Source organism: Xiphophorus hellerii, chromosome 10 (assembly GCF_003331165.1).
Source record: "Xiphophorus hellerii strain 12219 chromosome 10, Xiphophorus_hellerii-4.1, whole genome shotgun sequence".
Lineage (NCBI taxonomy): Eukaryota > Metazoa > Chordata > Actinopteri > Cyprinodontiformes > Poeciliidae > Xiphophorus > Xiphophorus hellerii.
Window position 1 is genome coordinate 11,630,726 of NC_045681.1, and position 19,163 is coordinate 11,649,888.

General features: G+C 38.2%; 1 protein-coding gene across 7 annotated transcripts; it reads right to left on the minus strand.

Moving 5' to 3' along the window:
• Positions 1 to 1,677: 1,677 nt before the first annotated feature.
• On the minus strand, positions 1,678 to 18,174 carry exoc7 (exocyst complex component 7). Of its 7 annotated transcripts, none has more exons than XM_032573449.1 (21): positions 17,957 to 18,174; positions 17,739 to 17,804; positions 16,778 to 16,962; positions 16,599 to 16,704; positions 15,852 to 16,074; positions 13,714 to 13,881; positions 11,279 to 11,371; positions 9,474 to 9,542; positions 8,172 to 8,317; positions 7,272 to 7,424; positions 7,083 to 7,181; positions 6,921 to 6,983; positions 6,069 to 6,135; positions 4,789 to 4,827; positions 4,603 to 4,665; positions 4,405 to 4,525; positions 4,200 to 4,295; positions 4,054 to 4,117; positions 2,751 to 2,792; positions 2,529 to 2,662; positions 1,678 to 1,929 (listed from the first exon to the last, which is right to left on the minus strand). In XM_032573449.1, the coding sequence occupies exons 1-21, from the start codon at positions 18,032 to 18,034 to the stop codon at positions 1,827 to 1,829; spliced, it is 2,178 nt and encodes a 725-aa protein (XP_032429340.1). In that variant the 5' UTR covers positions 18,035 to 18,174; the 3' UTR covers positions 1,678 to 1,826. The 7 variants fall into 7 exon arrangements, with proteins under 7 accessions (XP_032429340.1, XP_032429336.1, XP_032429334.1 ...); XM_032573445.1 differs by lacking the exon at positions 11,279 to 11,371 and adding an exon at positions 13,427 to 13,438; XM_032573443.1 differs by lacking the exon at positions 9,474 to 9,542 and adding an exon at positions 13,427 to 13,438.
• Positions 18,175 to 19,163: the final 989 nt, after the last annotated feature.

Here is a 19,163-nt window from a genome sequence, read left to right on the forward strand (position 1 = left end):
TAATTAAAATGAATCAAATAAATTCTTAATCAGAGTTTTTGTAATCTGTTTATGGGCTAATTAGTTTCTCACATAGCTACAGGTTGGGCGTCTTTTCTCCCAACAAAACAAAATTATCATTGAACACTGCTTTTTTTTTACACTTTTCTTTTACTCAAATTATATATTTTTTAAGAATAGCATTTGTTTTAGAAATAAGAAAATGAAGATGCATTTTCCATGCATCATATTTATTCCTAGGCTGCAGTCATTGTATTTTCCAGCTGAAGGCAACAGTGATGTTCGGACTAAATTATGTTATTTAGAGAAAGACTTGATCTTTTGTTCCACTGTCTTCACCTTTTAATGAAACCCTGACAGGAAAGAACCAAGCAACCGGAATCGATCAGCATTGCTTTGTCGCTATGGAAACCAGCCGATTCCAAGGTGGTCTAGTTGTCTTGGTGATAAAAGGCAACAACTTCACCCTTCGCTGTGACCCACAGGATGATTTCAATGCCATGGGGAGACATAAAAACAGCTCAGTAGACTTTACAGCTCCAGGGCTGCATCAGTGTCATCATCACCTGGAGGACACATTCAGCAAAACGTTCAGCTCACTGCCGAACGAGGATCTTTAGGAGCCAAATGTGTTATGCCTCATTTACTCATTTACTCTAAATTTGGCACTTTTTAAACCCCTCTGTCTGTCAATCTGTAAGCTTGAAATCTTACTCCGTCACCTCTGTGACGAAAATAATGTTCAGCACATTTTTAAAGCTGAAGCTCACCTTGAGTTGGGCACAACGTAAATGAGGACTGCAGATTTTGAAAATTGTAAGTAAACAGTTGTGGATCTTTGAGAAAAATTTCAGAACAATTATCTTAAATGTTAATGCTGATAAACGACTGTAAACTCTTTGAACATATGAAGAGAAGCGATTTTTGATTTATGGCACAAAGGCATGCTGGATATGGACCCGATCTGACTTGAACACCAGCTGTTGATGAATCTCAACAGTCGCCATGTGGTGCCCCAGCACCACTGGCAGTCACACAGCCCTCAGGATGCTCCTGCCACTACCATGCTTTGAAAGTGGAACAGCATGCTTGTGTTTAAAAGCCTCTCTTTGAATCATCCCAGCTTATAGTACATCTCTGCGCTGAGGTCAAACACTTTTTTCTTTTCTGGTCATAAAATAGTTAAGCTGAAGACATTTAGCTTGTCCATGTGTCCAGATTCAAATTTCAGTCAAATTTGAAGAAGTTAATAGAGCAGATATTTAGTCAGGTAATGCTAAAGAAAAGGCACTTTTATTTTTAAACTTAAAATCTTCTCTGCACTGAACATTAACAATGAGTTTTATAAATATGATCTAATTGTGTAAATCCAATTCAGTCTGTGAGAAATTATTCTTTAAACAAGCAAATCTTAAACTCCTACAAACTTATTCTGGTCTGTTTAGTGGAAAACACACCAACGAGTGTGTTGGCGCCACACACAGCTGTGGAATTGAACACAGGGTCTGAACGTCTTCCTGTATGCAGCCTCTTCATCTCATTAGGGGGTGATCTCTCTGTGGGGTTTCTCTAATTGTTGAATGTTCATTAAGTGGCAGAATCTGGATGTTTTCCATCATCTGTCTCCATATTCGTTTGTTTTAATTATCTGTAATGAACATAATTAGACAAACTAATAAAGCAGGATGATTTAGTGTTTATTAATCAGAAACTTGACATTAGAGAGGCAAAGTTAGATAAATATATGATAGAAAACATTCAGATGCAGAAAGGGAGGAGGTGGTGTGCAGAGGGCGTGTTTCTGGATGAGGGAGACGAGCAGGACATCAGGCTGACGTGTCGAAAAGCTTCTCGATCATCTCCTCCACCTCCTCTGGCCGATACTTGTGATACTTCTCAGGGTTCTTAGTGAAGGAGATGTTGGCACACCTGCAGGTGAAACCAAAGGAGTGAAACATTTTCTGCCATAAAGAACCGATTCAGGAATCTTAACACTATGCCGTGGTACAATGTTTGAAGTCCATCATTCAGAAAACGGCTGCAAATCTTTCATGAGTTGATGCAATGTCAGGGAAATCACAGAAACTTAGAAGTTCCATATCAGACTCTGTAGGCCATAATCCTCATCATCATTTTAGGAGAAAACTTAATGCAGTTCTTTGGCACAAACAACTACAACCAACAGTCTGAAGGTCCTGGAATGGCCCAGTCAAAGTGTAGACCTTTCTACCTGACTGAAATATTATGGTGGGGTCTGAAAAGATTTAGCCTGGCTGCTGTGAGACGTTGTAAATGAGAGTGGGGGAAACAAACCCTTCCCTGATAAAGTCAGATAAAATGTGGCTACTGAGAGATAGTGGGCCTAAATCTGGCTCTGCAAAGAGAGGACTAACAGGGTCTACTGTTTTCCTATACTTAGCGCTTCCATTTAGGAACATGACAATTTAGTTTCTTTTAGTTTTCTGAATTCAAACAGATCACGTCCCCATATCAAGATTACCAGGGGAGATAAAATGGATGTGTCTCACCTCTGCACGAAGGCTCTGTAAGCATCTGAGACGATTTTCCTCTGGGACTGTCGGATGTAGTCTCTCTGCTCCTTATCTGGAATGGCCCAGCCTTTCTGGATCTTGCACAGCTCCTCCAAGCCATCATTGAACCCCTGAGAGAGACACACAGATAACAACTGCAGTTAAAAAATCTGCTTTAATATGTTCACAACAAAGGCTTGTATTTTCTTTGTGGCTCACCTTAAATTTGTCTTTAATCACCTGTCGTTCTTTGTCTTTCAGCTAAAAGAGAAAAACAAGTTCAAACAACATTAAGTTACATGTAAAACTACAAAAATTCACTCCAAAAGTTTTCAGCTTTACAGTAAACTCCTTGTTTTTTTTTCTACTTGCCACTGTAGCACAAGTATCACATTTGTACTAGGATTTTTGTTTCTGTGAAATTCCTTTCCATATATCTAGCTATGGAGGTTTCACTATCTCTATCATCAGTTTCCTCTTCCTTCAGGATGCAGGGGAGTCAAAACTCATCCTCTACCTCCATTTACCTCATCACTAACGATAATGCTTAGTTGAGCATATTTTTAAACAACCCAAATTTTATATACTGCTTGTAAACTCCAGCTTTAAAACCCCACGTTATAGTGTCCTAGCAACCAGCAGAACCTGGGCGCAATGTGGAGGTGTGTGCACTCCTCCTCAGCTTTTGTCAGGCAGAAAACACAGCTGATTCCCATTTCTGTTCGTGTGGTGCCTGAATGTGTAGTAGGACTTAATGATTTAGAGAACAGAGATTACTGATTGTAGCAGAGGCACCGTCGCATGAGGCCAGGATGGTAGTCCACCTTTAAATCGTCAAACAGCATAAGGAACATATCAACGCTATCAGGGTTGATGCAAGTTTTGGTAATTAGATTTTCTCATCAGAAACAAACGTTAAACAAGCAGGATATTTTTGGTTGTTTTAGTGTGACATATTAAACTGAAATATTTGTTTTTAAGTTTTAATCAGATAAGCAGAAATTTAAAAATTTATTTTTCTTCTCATATCTAAAATAAGAAAAACCTAAAACCAACAGCAAAGAGAATTTTTTTATGCTTTTTCTTGTATGACCTTGTCCAACTTGATTTGTTTTGTGGTGAGAAGACAACAGATTAATAGCACCTACAATCACAATTTACATTGTGCAGGAATGTAAAAGAAAATTATTTTTGCCTGTGATTTTCTTTAAAATTTCAAAACCAAGTTAAGATTTATACTCAACCACTTTTGACGACTAGAAACTCAATTTAAATTGAGGTTTTTTAAAAAGCTAATCAAGTAAAAACTTTGTTTTCTTTTTGTCTTTTATTGAACAAGAAGAGCAAAAAGGAAATGAGGATTATGGATGGCACTGTTTGCAACGAGGCTGAGAGTTATTTCCGTCCCATCACATCGATGTGCTGTTTCAGTTGCTGTTGGAAACTGTGTTGAACTTTCAATACTACAGATCACACAAATGCTTTGAACTGTGTTCTGAGCGACAGATTATGAAGTCCTGACCTTGGCACCTGGTTGGAAAATAGGCATGTTCTTGTCTGTCAGGTGCTCCAAAACCTTCAGCCAGCTGCAGCAGAAAGAAATAACTTGAGCAGAAAGTTAAAAATGTACTAAATGTTCTTGAGTTTTTCCATGAAACTATAACTTACCTGCGCTGATAAATATCGATCTGCTGCTTGATCAGCTCTCTGTAAGAACTCTCTGCCTTCCTCTGAGTGACCGTGACCAGCTGGATCAGCTCGGACCTGCAGCCATCCAAAATAACATGGACAAACATCAACAGCTCAGTGGTGAAATGAAGTGCAAAGTGTCTGACAAATGAGGCAGCGAAAGAAAGACAGGAAAGACGCTGACTTCTCCAGCGACTTGAGGATATAGTTGTAGTTGTTGTGCAGGAAAATGGCACTGAGAGCCGAGTCCTCGTAAACTTTGGATTTACTGAGCAGGTTCAACTGCAGGTTTCCTAAAACTTTACCTGAAGAAAAACAGAGGATGATTACGAGTCGGCACAGGAAGAGCTGTCACACTAAACAGGCGAAAGTGTGTCCTTACAGATGTACGAACTCAGGAGCCGTTTGTTGAAGTCTGAGGTGGAGCTGCTCGCTGAACTCGTCTCTGGAAAAACAGCGGAAATATTTAACCAATGGGTTTAGAGCTAAATGATCCCACACAAATAAGAAAAGTAAGAGTAAAGACAGAAAACATCAAGCCTACACACACGGACAGTCTCCGGCTTACCTCGGGGGTCTAAAGGGATATTGTAAGTGTCCCCCAGAACTACAAAGGCCGAGGCCAGGCAAAAAGAGAAGAGACAGAAAAAGAGGCAGGAGCAACAAGGTTAGAAGAGATTTGTTAGAGCAGAAAAAGCAAACAGCCGTCAGCCAGGAAGTGAGGGTTTAAAGAGGAACATTTCCACCGTTTTATCAGAGATTTATGAGGCAGGCGCACACAGTAGCACAAAAACAAGCAGAAACTGGGAAACCGGCCTGTTAACCAGACTGTTGAACTGGTTTCACATTTAATCACAGAACAGGTGTTTGGAGAATGATGTCGCCCCTCTGGTTTCTGTTTGGTTAAGAACTCTTAATCTTTGTGAGGTTAGCTCCGAAACACACTGAAAAGGTCAGATGTATTAAGCTAATATGTTGAATGTGTGTGATGAGTTAAAACATCCCAGTCAAAGAGGACAGACCTCTAGTTTATATTTAGTCAGACGCTACACTTAAACTGCCTTAGCTGAGGAACTCCAGAAAATAAAAAATTATTCACTGACAAACAACAAAGCTAAAATGTTTTTACAAATAACTCAACATTAGTATTCTAACTTAATTTTGAATGGATGTAAAAAAATATATTTTTAATACCCTTAAAAAAAGCATTGTATAAAATGTATTCTATTGTTAAAATTTTTTAAAAGTTACATAATGATAAAATATTTTATTTTGTGTAAAGTGCTTTGAGTGGTCAATATGACTAGGAAAGCATGTGTGAAACCATAATGTGAGACAGAGTTAAAAATATGGAAATTAAATAAAAGCGACAAAAAATACATACATCTATAAAAAAAACATTTTCAAGGAAATTGTGTGAAGGAAAAAAACAAAATAAAATGAAGATTAACAGAAATGTTTTTAAAATAAATTTAAATTAACTAATTGCTTGCTCTAAAGCGCCACATAAGGTAGTTACATGTTGGAATTTAAAGAAAGCTTAACATCCTATTAACTTAAGATTTAAGAACTTCATATTAAGGGTAATATAAATAAATATATAAACAATTTAATATTTCATTTAAAATAAGCAAGGTTGGAAGAAGTATTGCAGACAGATGCAACTATAACTCCTTTTTAATCTTACTGGCTACATTTTCAGGCTGTCGTTCAGAGTGATTTATTAAGAACAGACTCATAGGTGAAACACATCAGTATCCAAACACTGTCCAGCAGAGGGGTCAGTTGTTTCAGCAAAGCAGAAAGATGAAAGACAGTTAGTTGTCCGTGTCGTCATAGTGACGGTACCTTGGGAGGCCAACATGGCTCCAGCCGTCTCATGAAAGTCGAGCAGCTGCTGCAGAAACAGGATGGCCTGCAGAGGAGAAGAAGAGCACCAGCACAGCTTTATGAACCAGTGATGATAAATGTTTGTCAGAAAACTAGCATCCGCAGTCACATCGTTACGGAAGATTACTGTAATTTCAGGACAATAAGTCAATTGTTTCCACACGCTTTGATGACTGCCGCTGAAACAATGATGCTGCTAATGTAATGATGTTACCAAGCTAACGAGCTACATGCCCAGGGCGAATTTGCCTCAAAACAAAAGTACAAGTGAGAATGACCATGAAAGAGAGAGTAAGGAAATGTGTGACTAAGTCATTTTTAAGTTGCTTAATTCCAACACTGAAAAGGCTTCACTGGTCTTAGAGCGCAGGATGAAGATAAAGATGAAGATAGAGATCTATGACTTTTCCTGTTTTTTTTAAGCAGCTGTGTTACAGGAACTGTTAGGAAAATGTATTTACCGTTCATATTTCATTAAAAGTAAAAAAATATATATATTTCTGTAAAATGCCTCGTGTTAAAATGTGGACACCTACGGCTTATAAATATACAATTTTATTTTATTTTTAAATTTAGTGATGTAACTTATATTCAGGTTCACCGAACGGTCCAGAAATTACGCTACAATGATTTCTGTGCAACAACAATTTAATGAATCTCATTCTGACACCAGTGTCTAATCACTACAACTTGTTGCTAAAATTTTAAAATTTGAACAAAAATCTGTTAAGAGCTTCTGGCTCCGTTAGAATGAACAGGTCAGACATGCAACATTTCGATATGTACTGGAAAAAAAAAGTCACTACTCACGTTGCTAGTCAGTTCGTGGACTGTTCCATCTTTGGGCATGTTGTACTCTTTATCAGGATCATTCTATTGTTAGGAAACAAGAAAGGAGAGCGAGTAAAGATTGGTCGATCAGTCAATCAATCAGGGGTTGCTGATTAAATGGAAATAATCTGATCGTCGTGCCTTAATGCTGTCTGCGAACTCTTCCAGAGCTTTGGCTCCGATTGTCTCCATGGAGGTGATGAGAGTGGGCAGCTTGTTCTTGGTGCTTGCAGCCGTACCCTGCACACACAGGGGTGTACAATTATTCGAACGCAAGAAACACATTATTTTCCTTCAGCGTCGGAACGACGGGGCTAAAACGGCTCCAACCTGCAGCGTTGAGTCAAACTCGGACTTGTTCATCTTCAGGTGTCTGAGGATGGGGAAAATGGTCAGGACGGCTGAGTAGTCGTGGCGCATGATGGCCCGGCGAGCCGCAGACACGATGTTGTCTCCCTCCAGCATGAGGTTGTCCAGCGCCTCCTGTGGACAGATGAGAGAAAAACCGGAGGGACGTTACTGACTCCCCTCAACAGTAAAATGTATCGCAATCCAATGCAGTGGAAACCCACCTTTTCACAGTTCAGCATTTGTGAATTCACAAATTCACAGATTTGTCTGTGGAATGTAGCTAGAATTATTCACGCAAAATTTGCCTATTAGCGATTTTCTCACATAGAAAAAAATATTTGAAAGAAAATGCAGCTCGGAAAGCTGAAATACAGAGGAACAATGCTGTTTGATACACTACTGCCATTTGCAAAGCAGCCATTCGTTTTCCTTTGCACTGATTGGCTGACCCCCAAGAGTAGTAGTGCGAAGACGGTTTCCTCTGTGTGTCTTAATGCAAACTGAGGCATATTGTGTGTTTGAACTATTAAAACAAGCAGCTGTCAGTGTTTTTAAAGGGGGTCTCAAGTATTCACAGATTTCAGCTATTCACGGTGGTTGTGGTCCTTAAACAGAGCGAATACAACTGTAAATAAATTATTGACAAAATAGGTATTTATATGTTATAATGTAAATATAATTGTAGTAAGCATATTAACTAAAAAATATTCAATGCAAAATGATAAATATAAACTAATTTACAATTATGTAATTTTTTCAGATTTCCTGTTCTGCAGTCACTAATATGTTTTTCTGCTTCTTAGTTTCATTTCAGTGCTCTGAGTTCACTTTTAAGAAACCAAACCTGCAATAAAAAGATCAAATCTCAGCGTCTCTGACCTGAATCAGGGAGTCGAATGTCTTCTTCTGGTGATGCTCAGGGATGATTTCTGTCAGAAGGGCATACTCACTCTGAGCCAGCTTAACGAAGGCACTGATACAATGGATGTACGAGTCGATCTCGATGTCCAGGACATCGTCTTTCCCTGAGAGGTGAAACACAACAGTTCTAGTAAAATGTCTGGTTTACAATACTGAACATTTTAGCTGCCCCTTTTTACTTTATGTTTTTCTCCCATACATTAAAAATTCTGATTTCTGCAGGTCTTTGATAAATTATTGGACTTTGGCTGCTTTTCATTCATTTTAAGTCTGTGACATTTCACCAGTTTTAGAAAAATTTTCTTTTTGTTATAGTGTCAGCTACCTTATTCTTACCGATAAATTATTCATATACATATATATACACATACATATACTGTATATATATGGTCTGTTCCTATTATTTTAGCTGAGTGATTTTAACTCCAGAAAAATAATTAAGAGCCATAAAAAGAAAAAAGACTCATGAAAACTTTAAAATGCCCCCAGAAAAAAATTTATCAGTTCTAATGAGATAACATAACGATGTTTATGATAGCAAAAACAAAGAAAAAATGTTCAGTGTTATTATTATGAACACTCATTTTGGTAGTAGTTTTATTACCACACAAAATAAGCATAGTCTTACACAACATGTATTACTTAAATCCATATTTTTACAATTTGGTAATTGTTATGATATTGCTTTTATTTTGGATTTGCATACAATTTATGTTATCACTATAAATATTATTATACAAACAGCCATTAAATGATGACCTGAATTTGTCTGCACTGTATTATAATAAGTTAGTCATAAGTATATCATTAAAACGGAATCTGGCAATATAAAGTGGACGAATCTGAACTTGACTTGATTCTATAAAATTAGACAGGCAAGTGTAATTATTAAGGCTGCACTGTTGTACATGATGCAACATTTGTCTTTTAAACAAACTTTGAGATATTTGTGCATTTTTTTCTACTTCTGTTTTTGCCATCATAGAATACTATACCCTGTAATACCAGCTGATACACTAAAAAGAAAAGTTGGAGAATTGTCACTCCACAATGGAACATGTCTGCCTTTTTGGAAGAAAAATATAAAGACATGAGGGATTGATCCGGATTTACACAATTACATGAAGCACTATTGAGGTATAGTGACAATAAGTGTTGCATCTGCAGGCTGAAACAATTCAAAATAAAAACAAAACAATAATATTTAATCCGAGGTCCACCTGTTTTTCTTTCTTTTCCCCGCTTTTTCTCATAACTCACCTGTGGTGGCCCCGTGCTTCTCGTTCAGGGCGTCAGAGTGGAGTTTGACCCGCAGGTCATTATCGTAACCTGGTGGGTGGGGACGGGACAGCAGGAAGACTGGTCAAAACCACCTGGGCTCTGACCAGACTGAGGGGGAAGGGGGAGACAAACCTGACCCTGGATCAGCTGTTCCGACCACCACCAAGCACCAGCACCAGACCAGAAAAGAAGCAAGGGAGACCCACTGAAGGCTAGGGTGAGGGGAAGGGGGGCCCACAGGTTCATGTTGTCTAAATCAATGAGTGTGTGAAGCTACAAGACAGAAACAGGCTTCAAGTTTCACAACAGCTTTAGATTGGTCTCACCTTTTAAAAACCACATCCTGGCACACGTTTCCACTGCAGGTTATCTCTACTCTGGAAAAACCGCACTGTCTCACATTAAAGTAAAATATATTTTCAGATGAGCTCTTTTGTTTGTTTCAACTCTTTAGGCCACAGTCGTTTGGGATTATTTTAATTCTGCACAATAATATTAAAAATAATTTATACCTGTTACAACAATGTTCAAATATTTTAATGTAATTAAAAATCTTCTGAATAGTTGAGTTTTATTATATTGAAATCTAAGGTATAGTAAAGATGAATGAAAACCAGCAATGTTTCTAATGCAAGATCAAACTGAAATTAGAAGCAGTACAAAAATGTTGGTATTAATAATAAAACACCAGTTATGAAGTTCTGTAAATTAGTGGAATTATGTAAAAAATAAAATAAAATAATGACTGAAAGTTTAATTAAAGATGGGGCCACATGTAGAAAAGATGAACATCTGTCTAAATCGGGAAAAGGTGAATTTCTATTAATATAAGAATGAAATCGATTTGGGGGTATTAAACTGTATTGTTGTGGCCTCTTACCAAACTTAAAACCTCATATCGCCATCATTGGTACAAGATTTACAAATAATTTATAATAAGGCAGGGTGAAGTTACAGTAAGGCTTTCTCTGGCAGCTGCTCCAGCCTCAACAAAAAGTATTTGTCTATCCATTTCCAACCCTAAGGTGCTCTGACAGGCGGGGCTTTAGTGATCAATCTAGACTTCCTGCCACAAAAAGTCATTAATTATTCATATCAAGAGGAAATGGTGACTGCATGACAAAGGAGTTGCTGTTAATAGATTTTTTCTTTAAAGAATCAGGTTATAGAGTCTAACGGATCTCAAAAAAAGCTTACATTTCAGACAGTCTAGCCACCAGTCAAAAACAACCAAGCAGAAAAAAATAAAATAAATGATAGTATTAAATCTTTTATGGTGAAAAAGTAAACTATTTATAATTAAATACACTACATTAATTTGCCTGCGAGTGTCTCACAGCATGCTTGCTTCTCCAGTACTAGGTTTAAAGTGGCAGAAGTCCCATATGACTGCTACTGGCAGCCTGGTTAGTTAAGAGAGGAAGTCAGTAAAATAAAATATGTGATGGAGCAAATGAAGAGTGCAGCAAAGTATGACTGCATTCTTAATAAAGGAGAATATTAAAATCCGCAGCAATCTAGGAACATTCAAACAGATTGTGAAGGTCATGGAGACCACAAGACATTCATTCACTAAAATTTCCTGAAAATATTTTGACATTCAAGTCTGTGCTAAGCTGATAGGCTTCTTAACAGTGGAAACGTGTTTCTGGGTGGAACCTGATTATTCTTCAATCAAACATGACTAATTAAGACCTTCAGAGCTATTGTGACAGGCCTGTTCTTCTGTGACTGAAACAGCTGCAGGAGGAAAACAGAGCGAAGAGAAGACCAAGGTGCTTTACCTTCCAAAGGAGTGAGGTTAGAACCCCCCTTTTTCCCATCCAGCCCATGCTGTGAGTACTGTTTCAGAAGGTTCTGGGCCTTGCGAATGGTCCCTGGTCCCATAGACATACAGAAAGAGTCCAGAGGAGTGGGGCGGAGGAGGCAGCGAGGTCCAGACAGCCAAGAAACACGAGAAGGGAAAAGAAGAAAAGATAGGAGAGCTAGGAAGTGAGTGTGGAAAAGCAGACAGCACATCCCTCCACCACAAGACAGCCAGCAGAGGTATCTATGGAGGGGTGGGAGCAGTCCACCACCACAGCTACACAACAGGACAACCAGGTGAAAGACAAACTAAAGCACTGACAGGACAGCTGTGCTGAAACACACAGCGCCAGGGTCATGGAAGAGAATACACAGGTTAGGTACACAGCCTTCATAATTAATACAGTCAGCATCATTATTATTACTGATAAAAAAAAAAGAAAGTCTAAAGATACACAGATGAAACATGTTCAACAGGTTTTAGAATTAAACGTGATGTGTTGGCTTGAGTTAGTGAGCGTGTGGCACATTTACAAAACAAACCGTACAGAGCTGGGGTGGTTAGAACATCAGCAGAATCACACATGCAACAAACACAGAGACAAGGTCGCAGCGTCGCAGCCATGTCCAACAACATGCCGACTTCAACCTCAGCTCAGTCTACATCACCGGCGACAGAACACACACTACGGGTCTCCGCACAGACCAACACTCTTGCTTGTACGGAAAAGCTCTGAACCAATGTTTAAGGTTTTAATCTTGACCGGCCATAGAACATAGTGTCATTTTAAAGTATATATATGTACTTTATGTATATATACAGTATATATATATTAAATATGACAAAAGAAATTGCTTTGCGATTGGGTCTCCGTCTCTTTAAAATCTCCTGCTCTTTCCAAAACTCCACCTTCAGGATCTCATCGCAGCATCGCTTTTAGCAACATTCTTACCAGAATTGCACTGAGAACTAAGTAGACTCAAACTTTTGATGCCTCCCCTATAAATGTGTTGCTCTAATGTTTAATACACTCATGTAAGTCAACCAAGAAATGGCTAAGAAAAGAGCCAATAGTGGACATATTTTTTACAGCAAGGTTAAGTAATGTAATATAAATTTCATCGCCACAGACATTCAGTGACGACGGCTGCTGCAGATGAGATTTCAACCAAGTCTTCTTCCCATTACTTGTGATTCATTTATGGAGTTACATTGAAAAGATAAGCAAAATTACTCCAAAGCTGTAATGAACCGAGAATTGTGGCTGCAAAAGTATCTTGCTGATGGCCTACAACTCATTACTTCCACCTCTAGGCAGTTTTGCTAACAGCAGCACACTTCAATGACATTTCGAATACTCAGAAACCAAAACTCATCTCTGCCTCATTACAGAAACATAATGAACATTGAAAGCAGAGAAAACTTAATCTAACAAATGTTTAAACAGGTAAAAGAAAGGTTACCAATTCATACGTATGAATGAATTTGTCCTTGTTCCGAAATGGTTAATAAATGTTTTATTTAGTTTTCATGTCTTTTTGTTCCCCTAGCATTAATTAGAAGGACAAACTGGTTATCAGTCACACTGCGCAGTGAATGAATCCCCTCCAAAGCCTGGTTTTTCCAATTATCTGCACACATTGTGTGACAAATCAGTTAAGCTGTTTGTCAGCAGCAAGCTGCTCTAGTCACAAACCACCACATCACTGAGTCTACACAGCCTTCAGTTTCAGGGCATCAGTAGAGATAATTACATAAATGTTCCGTTTTCTTTTCTGCAAAAGTGTTTCTGTCTGAACACAGAACACCAAGAATCTGACGAAGGTGTACGAACTGAGATGGGGCTTATGAGGTTGTCTGTGTGGAACAGGAACAATCCGCAGCACAGCGCTTATTATTTTTAATCAGTTCCACCTTCAGAGCGGCAGACTCACGCCATTACTGTCGCTTCATGCTGAACCTCGCCATGAAACTGAAGGCCAACACGCTGAAGCTAACCGACTACATCTGATCAAACACTGAACCTCGAAACATAAACCCTAACAGAGTCTCTCCTCCTGCTCTGACAAGTGGCACCAAACGGACACAAGCAAGCACGACACACACACGGAAGCATTGTGTTTACCTGGGATGTACACTGTCAACACAATACAGGGATTATGGAGGAGGAAAGGATGAAGGATGGTTAGAGCATTTAAAGAAAAAAAAAAAAATCACACCATGTGGTGAGGAATGATTTAAAAGAGATGGAGAATAATGTGGCTGGATGGTAACCAACAAAGACTGAATGCAAGCGTCATTATTCACAGATTCGGACGTGTTTGTTATATTAATCTGTAAGACAGAAGCTGTGGTTGCCAAATGAAGAGGAACGTTAGATTATGTTTGGAAGCAGGTCCGTCTGTTGCTGACCTGGTCTTTTGGGAGCCTTTTTGGTAGGCGTGTCCTTGCGTTTGGTTTGGACTGCCGGTGAGTACAGGATACCAGAGGAGGCACTGTTCTTGCGGAAATGATCCTTCAGGCCTTTGATGGAGCGATCCAGCTGGCTGGACCGGATCTGGAAGTAGACGTTCATGAAATCTGCAGAAAAAGAACATTTTCAAGATTACGCCATGACTTAAAAAAAAATCTCTCAGTCTTTACTTACTTTTAGGAGATTAAGAAATTAAGCAAACAACTCTAATTGGTTCATCTCCAATTCAAAATTAGAAGGAACCTGCAGCACATTTCTTCCTCTATGGGTCATGTTTGGGTCAAAGCTTACACAAATGCGTTCGGATGTGTTATGTAATCAGCAGGTCAGGCTGTTAGGTTTTCATTTTTTAGACGATTCCTAGATTAAAGGTTGTTTTTTTTTCCACCACAAAGCAATTACAAGTGATCAAGAACAAACCAAATTAACATTTTGGACAAAGATAAGTCTTTCAAAATGACATTTTTAATAGTGTTTTGTGTCGGATGAGTGTTTTGTGTCGGTGAAAATGCCTTACCATATATGGAAAAGGATATAGCAAAATAAAACAGACCTTTGTACAAACAGAGATATTACCATGAACTTTTTTTCCCACTTTGACTGTTTTTTTTAATGAAAAATGACAAATCCTTGTGCTACCAACCTTTGTGTGAAGATTAAACAGCAGCTTGAATATAAACCAACTAACTGATCAGTATCTGTCACGTCTCCTGTGCCTGAAGCAACACTCCGCCACTCCCAGTGTCTACTCCAGATTCAGCTCACAGAGCAGCTACAAATCCATGTAAATAAATATGCTACAAGTATACCTGCAAATATAAATAATCTGTGATTTTATCCTCAATCGGGAACATTACGTAGGAATGGACAGAGAGATTAGGTTTAACAGTTTGTGCTCCAACCTGTTTAGCTCACTTTATGTTATCTATTAACGTCATTAACACTCTTATTTAAAAAATGACAAAACTGAAGGACAATAAATGCTCTCATCCAGTTCTTGTTAAATTAGTAGTCATAAAAGACAGAGTGATCAAATGATCAATTATAAATAATAATGAAGCCTCTAACCATAAAGGTACCATTTAAATTCAATTCTTCCCTAAAGACCTAGAAATAACTTATTTTATCTCACATAACAACCACAATTACTATAAATGGCAAACCGTACCAACTGCCAGGAGGCAGCTTATCATTTGGCTGCTAAGTCAGCTCAATCTTTCCAATTTTGTGGCTGATAAAACAATTCATGCGTACAGGCAAAAGCATTCACATCCTCTTAATCGCTCCTGGCCTGTCTCCAAAGTAAATTCATGAAGTATCCAGATTAGTTCTGCTAACTGCTTGACTTTTAGCAGAAAATCATTATGCTGCTTCGGAAACAGCTGAGTTCTCCTGTTAATGCTACACTGCCCCCTGATGGCAACTTTAGGTGGGCTACTTCTGTTTTCCCTGTAACATATTTGTTCATTTGCCTTCAGCTGCTGGCTGTTTAACTGACTTCAAAATCTTATTTTTAGAAGAACTTCATGAGGTAACTCCTGCTGAGAACACATACAACAGCAAGGCTTGTTGGATAAAGTCTTCTAACTAAATTGAATTAAACCCTTAACCTTTAATAACTTTACCTTCTAATCATGTGGATTGTAATAAATCTGTTAGAGCACAAAACAGGAACACATTTTTGTATGTTATGACACATATTTTGATGGATGTTGTAATGAAACACACGAGCTAAATATAGTTTGATCCCTACCCGCCTCCTTGCTGATCATCAGTCAAGAAAATGAAACTTCTCTGCATCTCTTGAACAAGAAGCACATTAGAAAGGTCCAAATTGGCTCTAATTTATTTGCATTACAGCTCCACATTCAATGAGAGATGTTCATTTATAAGATCTCATACAACGCATTTATATTAAAGGAAAGAAAACATTATGTAATCTTAGCTGTATTATGTTAGAATGAGAGAACAGCTGAATAAATCTTCTAAAGGATTAAATCTAATTTAAGAAGAAGTTGGGAGACCTGGGGTGGAAGTGATATAAAAACAGCAGACAAACTAAGACAAACCGCCGTACCCTGGTTGCGTCCGTATTCCACCAGCCAGCCGGAAATACAGATGATGTCCTGCAGTACGGCTTCAGGCAGGTGTTCCAGGACCACCTCCTCCTGCAGCTCTATGTCTTCGTCCACACTGATGGCGTCCAAGATCAGAATGGGGGGAACGGGTTTACTGTAGCGGGTCAAGAGGCTCCGGAACTCCGCCTCCAGCAGCTCTTTCCCTTTCTCAAAGCGAGCTTTCTGAAGAGAAAAAAAAAAGACCAATCAGGGCGATTTAAAAGGAAATGAACACAGAGGTCAGAGGTCTTAACATTTTTCCCCACATTTATTTTTTTTTAATTACCTTTCTAAACTAAACTTTACAGAGTTTACAATCAATTTTGATAAATTTTAAAAGAAATATAACATTTTCCATGCATCCTATCTATATATAGAGTGGGCAAGATCTAATATGGAAGCTGAAAAAATAGATGGATGGAGGAACAGATGGATGAATGGATAGATAATATGGTAGAAATAACTTATTCAAATATTTACCATTTTGGCAAAAAGGATAAAACATAAAATAAAAAAATCTAATGTTTTGCATTAGCAGATTATTTTATCATACTAATCCATTCTTGAAAAAAGCACTTCAACCAAATCAAATCTTCCCAGACTTTTGAAGACTGTGTGGGATTTGTGCGATGGGTATGATTCAGACTGTTGAACTGATAAAAAAAAAAAAAGAAAAATAACAATCACAGATTTCAGAAGATAGTTACCACTGTGTTAAGTTCCGGGCTGTCGGGGTTGTTGTCCTGAAAGTATTCCACAGCTTTCTGGATCCTTGCAATGCAGGCGAGGTATTCATCCAGTCTGCCTGAAGGTCTGAGAAAAAGCAAGTACATGATATCCCAGTAACTGCTTACAGCAGAATTTAAAAGGTGGAGCTAATCCTTACCCCTCTCTGATTATCCTGTCGGTATCTTTGGCCACGTGGTAGTAGCTGATGACATGGTCCAAGCAGGACAGAGTTTTGTCCACATTCTCCTGCAGCCTCTGCAGGTTCTCCGTCTGCTTGTGGACCGGGATGATGGAGTTCTCCAGCTGCATCAGCCGACTCTCAAATGAAGACAGGATGGAAACCTTACAAAACGAGAACAACAGAATAAGTCAAAAACAGTCCTTCAACTGAAGTTTATGTGTATAAAAAAATGGAGCTAACATACAGCACGCATACAGGAACCCATGGCACAGATGTGTAAAACGGTCATGAAATGTCTTATTTTATTGCAGTAGCATGATTTCAAACTTTGGACCACTGAGAAACAATCCAGTCGCCTTTCTTCTTAATTTAGGTAAAGTAATTCTGGTTTACCTCCAGTTCAGGATTGGCTAAACACATGGCATGAGATAGTTGTTGCCCATATCCTGGGTGTGTGACCATATCGTACCAATATTGTACTTTTTCTATATTCTGTGCATTTATTAGCCACTGCTGACTTGTTCAACAGTTTGGTTAGCTTCAGTTGTTTTTAAAGTGCTCTATGAATAAACTTTAACTTGACTTAACTTATAAATCTCTCCCTATATAAAAAACAAACAAGAGCTATGCTTAATCTCCTAAGGCTGCTTGTTAACCGTTTTCTTTAACCGGTTTGTCTTCAACACAACTTTTCATTAATATGTTTGGATAGACCTCTCTGCAAAGATGTTTTATGTAAATTCTTTCTTCGTTTAAATGCTTACATATAAGTAAATCAAATTCTAATAAACCAAACTCAAAGACCGAAAGTAAAATAATAATCCTTCCAATATAGCAAAAGCAAGATCAGGGTATTATTGTTAATAATATTAGTAGTAGTACTTAGTAGAAGTAGCAGTCTCTTATGTTTTGGACAGCAGTAAACAGATCTTCTCACCATGCCTTTGGTCAGCTGATCGCTCTTCTCCAGGTTCTCCCGGATGAATGACAGCGTCTCCTGTTCCTGTAAAATCCCCACAGTAAATAATCCCGTCTTCACACATTATCAGATACCACTACTTTATAGTTTACAGTCTGTATGTATTTAAACATCCTGTTTGTTAGCTAAACCGTGAATTTAGCATAGATCTCATCTTCCTGTCCAGCCAAACTGACCTGCTTCAGTTTCTCCTCGATCTCTCGCTTCCTGGCGGACGCATCCTCAGTAGGAATCATCCTGGATGTAATTCCCATCAAAGGACGGTCTCCAGAGGAAGAACAACTAATTCTCTGGACTGTTTAAATCATAAAAACAACAAACCAAAGCTGCTGTTTCTAGGAGCTAAAGGAAGCTACTATAAGCTAGGTTGGTTAGCCGTTATAGAAAAGTCTGAACTTCCGGTGGAGTTTCAGAATAAAATAACTTAACTTAAAAGAAGCATTTTCTGAACGATTCTGGAGCACATTAACTGAAAAAAAAAAAGTTATCCATCAATTTGGACTTGAACATGTTTTCTATTTCTTACTGCCATGACTGATCAAAAGAGACATACCTTGGCCTTAGACGTTTCCTAAGACTGCAGTAAAGCCAGCCCGAACACGATATTCACATGCGCGACTGCACAAGACATTTTTTCCCACTAAGTTGCCGTGCGTCTTGTTGAAAAACTTTCAGAAGTATTATTTATCTAAGTTAGCACAGCAACCTAGGAAAAAAAATAAAAACATAGTTTTGATGATCATTCCTTGATGTGATATTCTTTACACAGTTTAAGAATTTGTTAGTTTCCTGCAACTATGATGATTCGAGCTTTTATTTTGAAAAGTAAACTTACTGACCTCCTATCGAGATGTGTTCCGTCTTTTGCGTACCCCAGACGTAATATACTAAAATAGACGCCAGAGGGCGTTGTTTTATTAAATATTAAAGCCATTATATACCCACGAGTAGAAAACTAAGTCAAGGTTTCACAACGTAATTCAAACCAGGCGGAGTCATATGCATTTTAATGCAAACAATGAGTATTTGCTTATGGAACGTTAAACTAAAAACACAAAAAAGAAAGTACACCCTCACTGAAAATACACATGAGAACCTAATAAAAAATGATATGATCTCCATTAGGTTGATTATTTAAATCTAACCTTAAGTGTAGAAAAACACCCTGTGGTTTATATGGCATTAGATTGTGAAGAAAAACATTCATCTTTGAAACATTCACCTTTGATGCTTCCATGAGGTAAGAAGTAGCAGACAGGTGTTGCTGTTGACCCTTTTAAGAACCACGCTGGATCATCAAAATGATAATCAAACACACAGCAAAAATAAATAATAATTGAAAAAGAAAAGAGACCAGGTGTTACAGTGGCCCAGTCAAAGCAC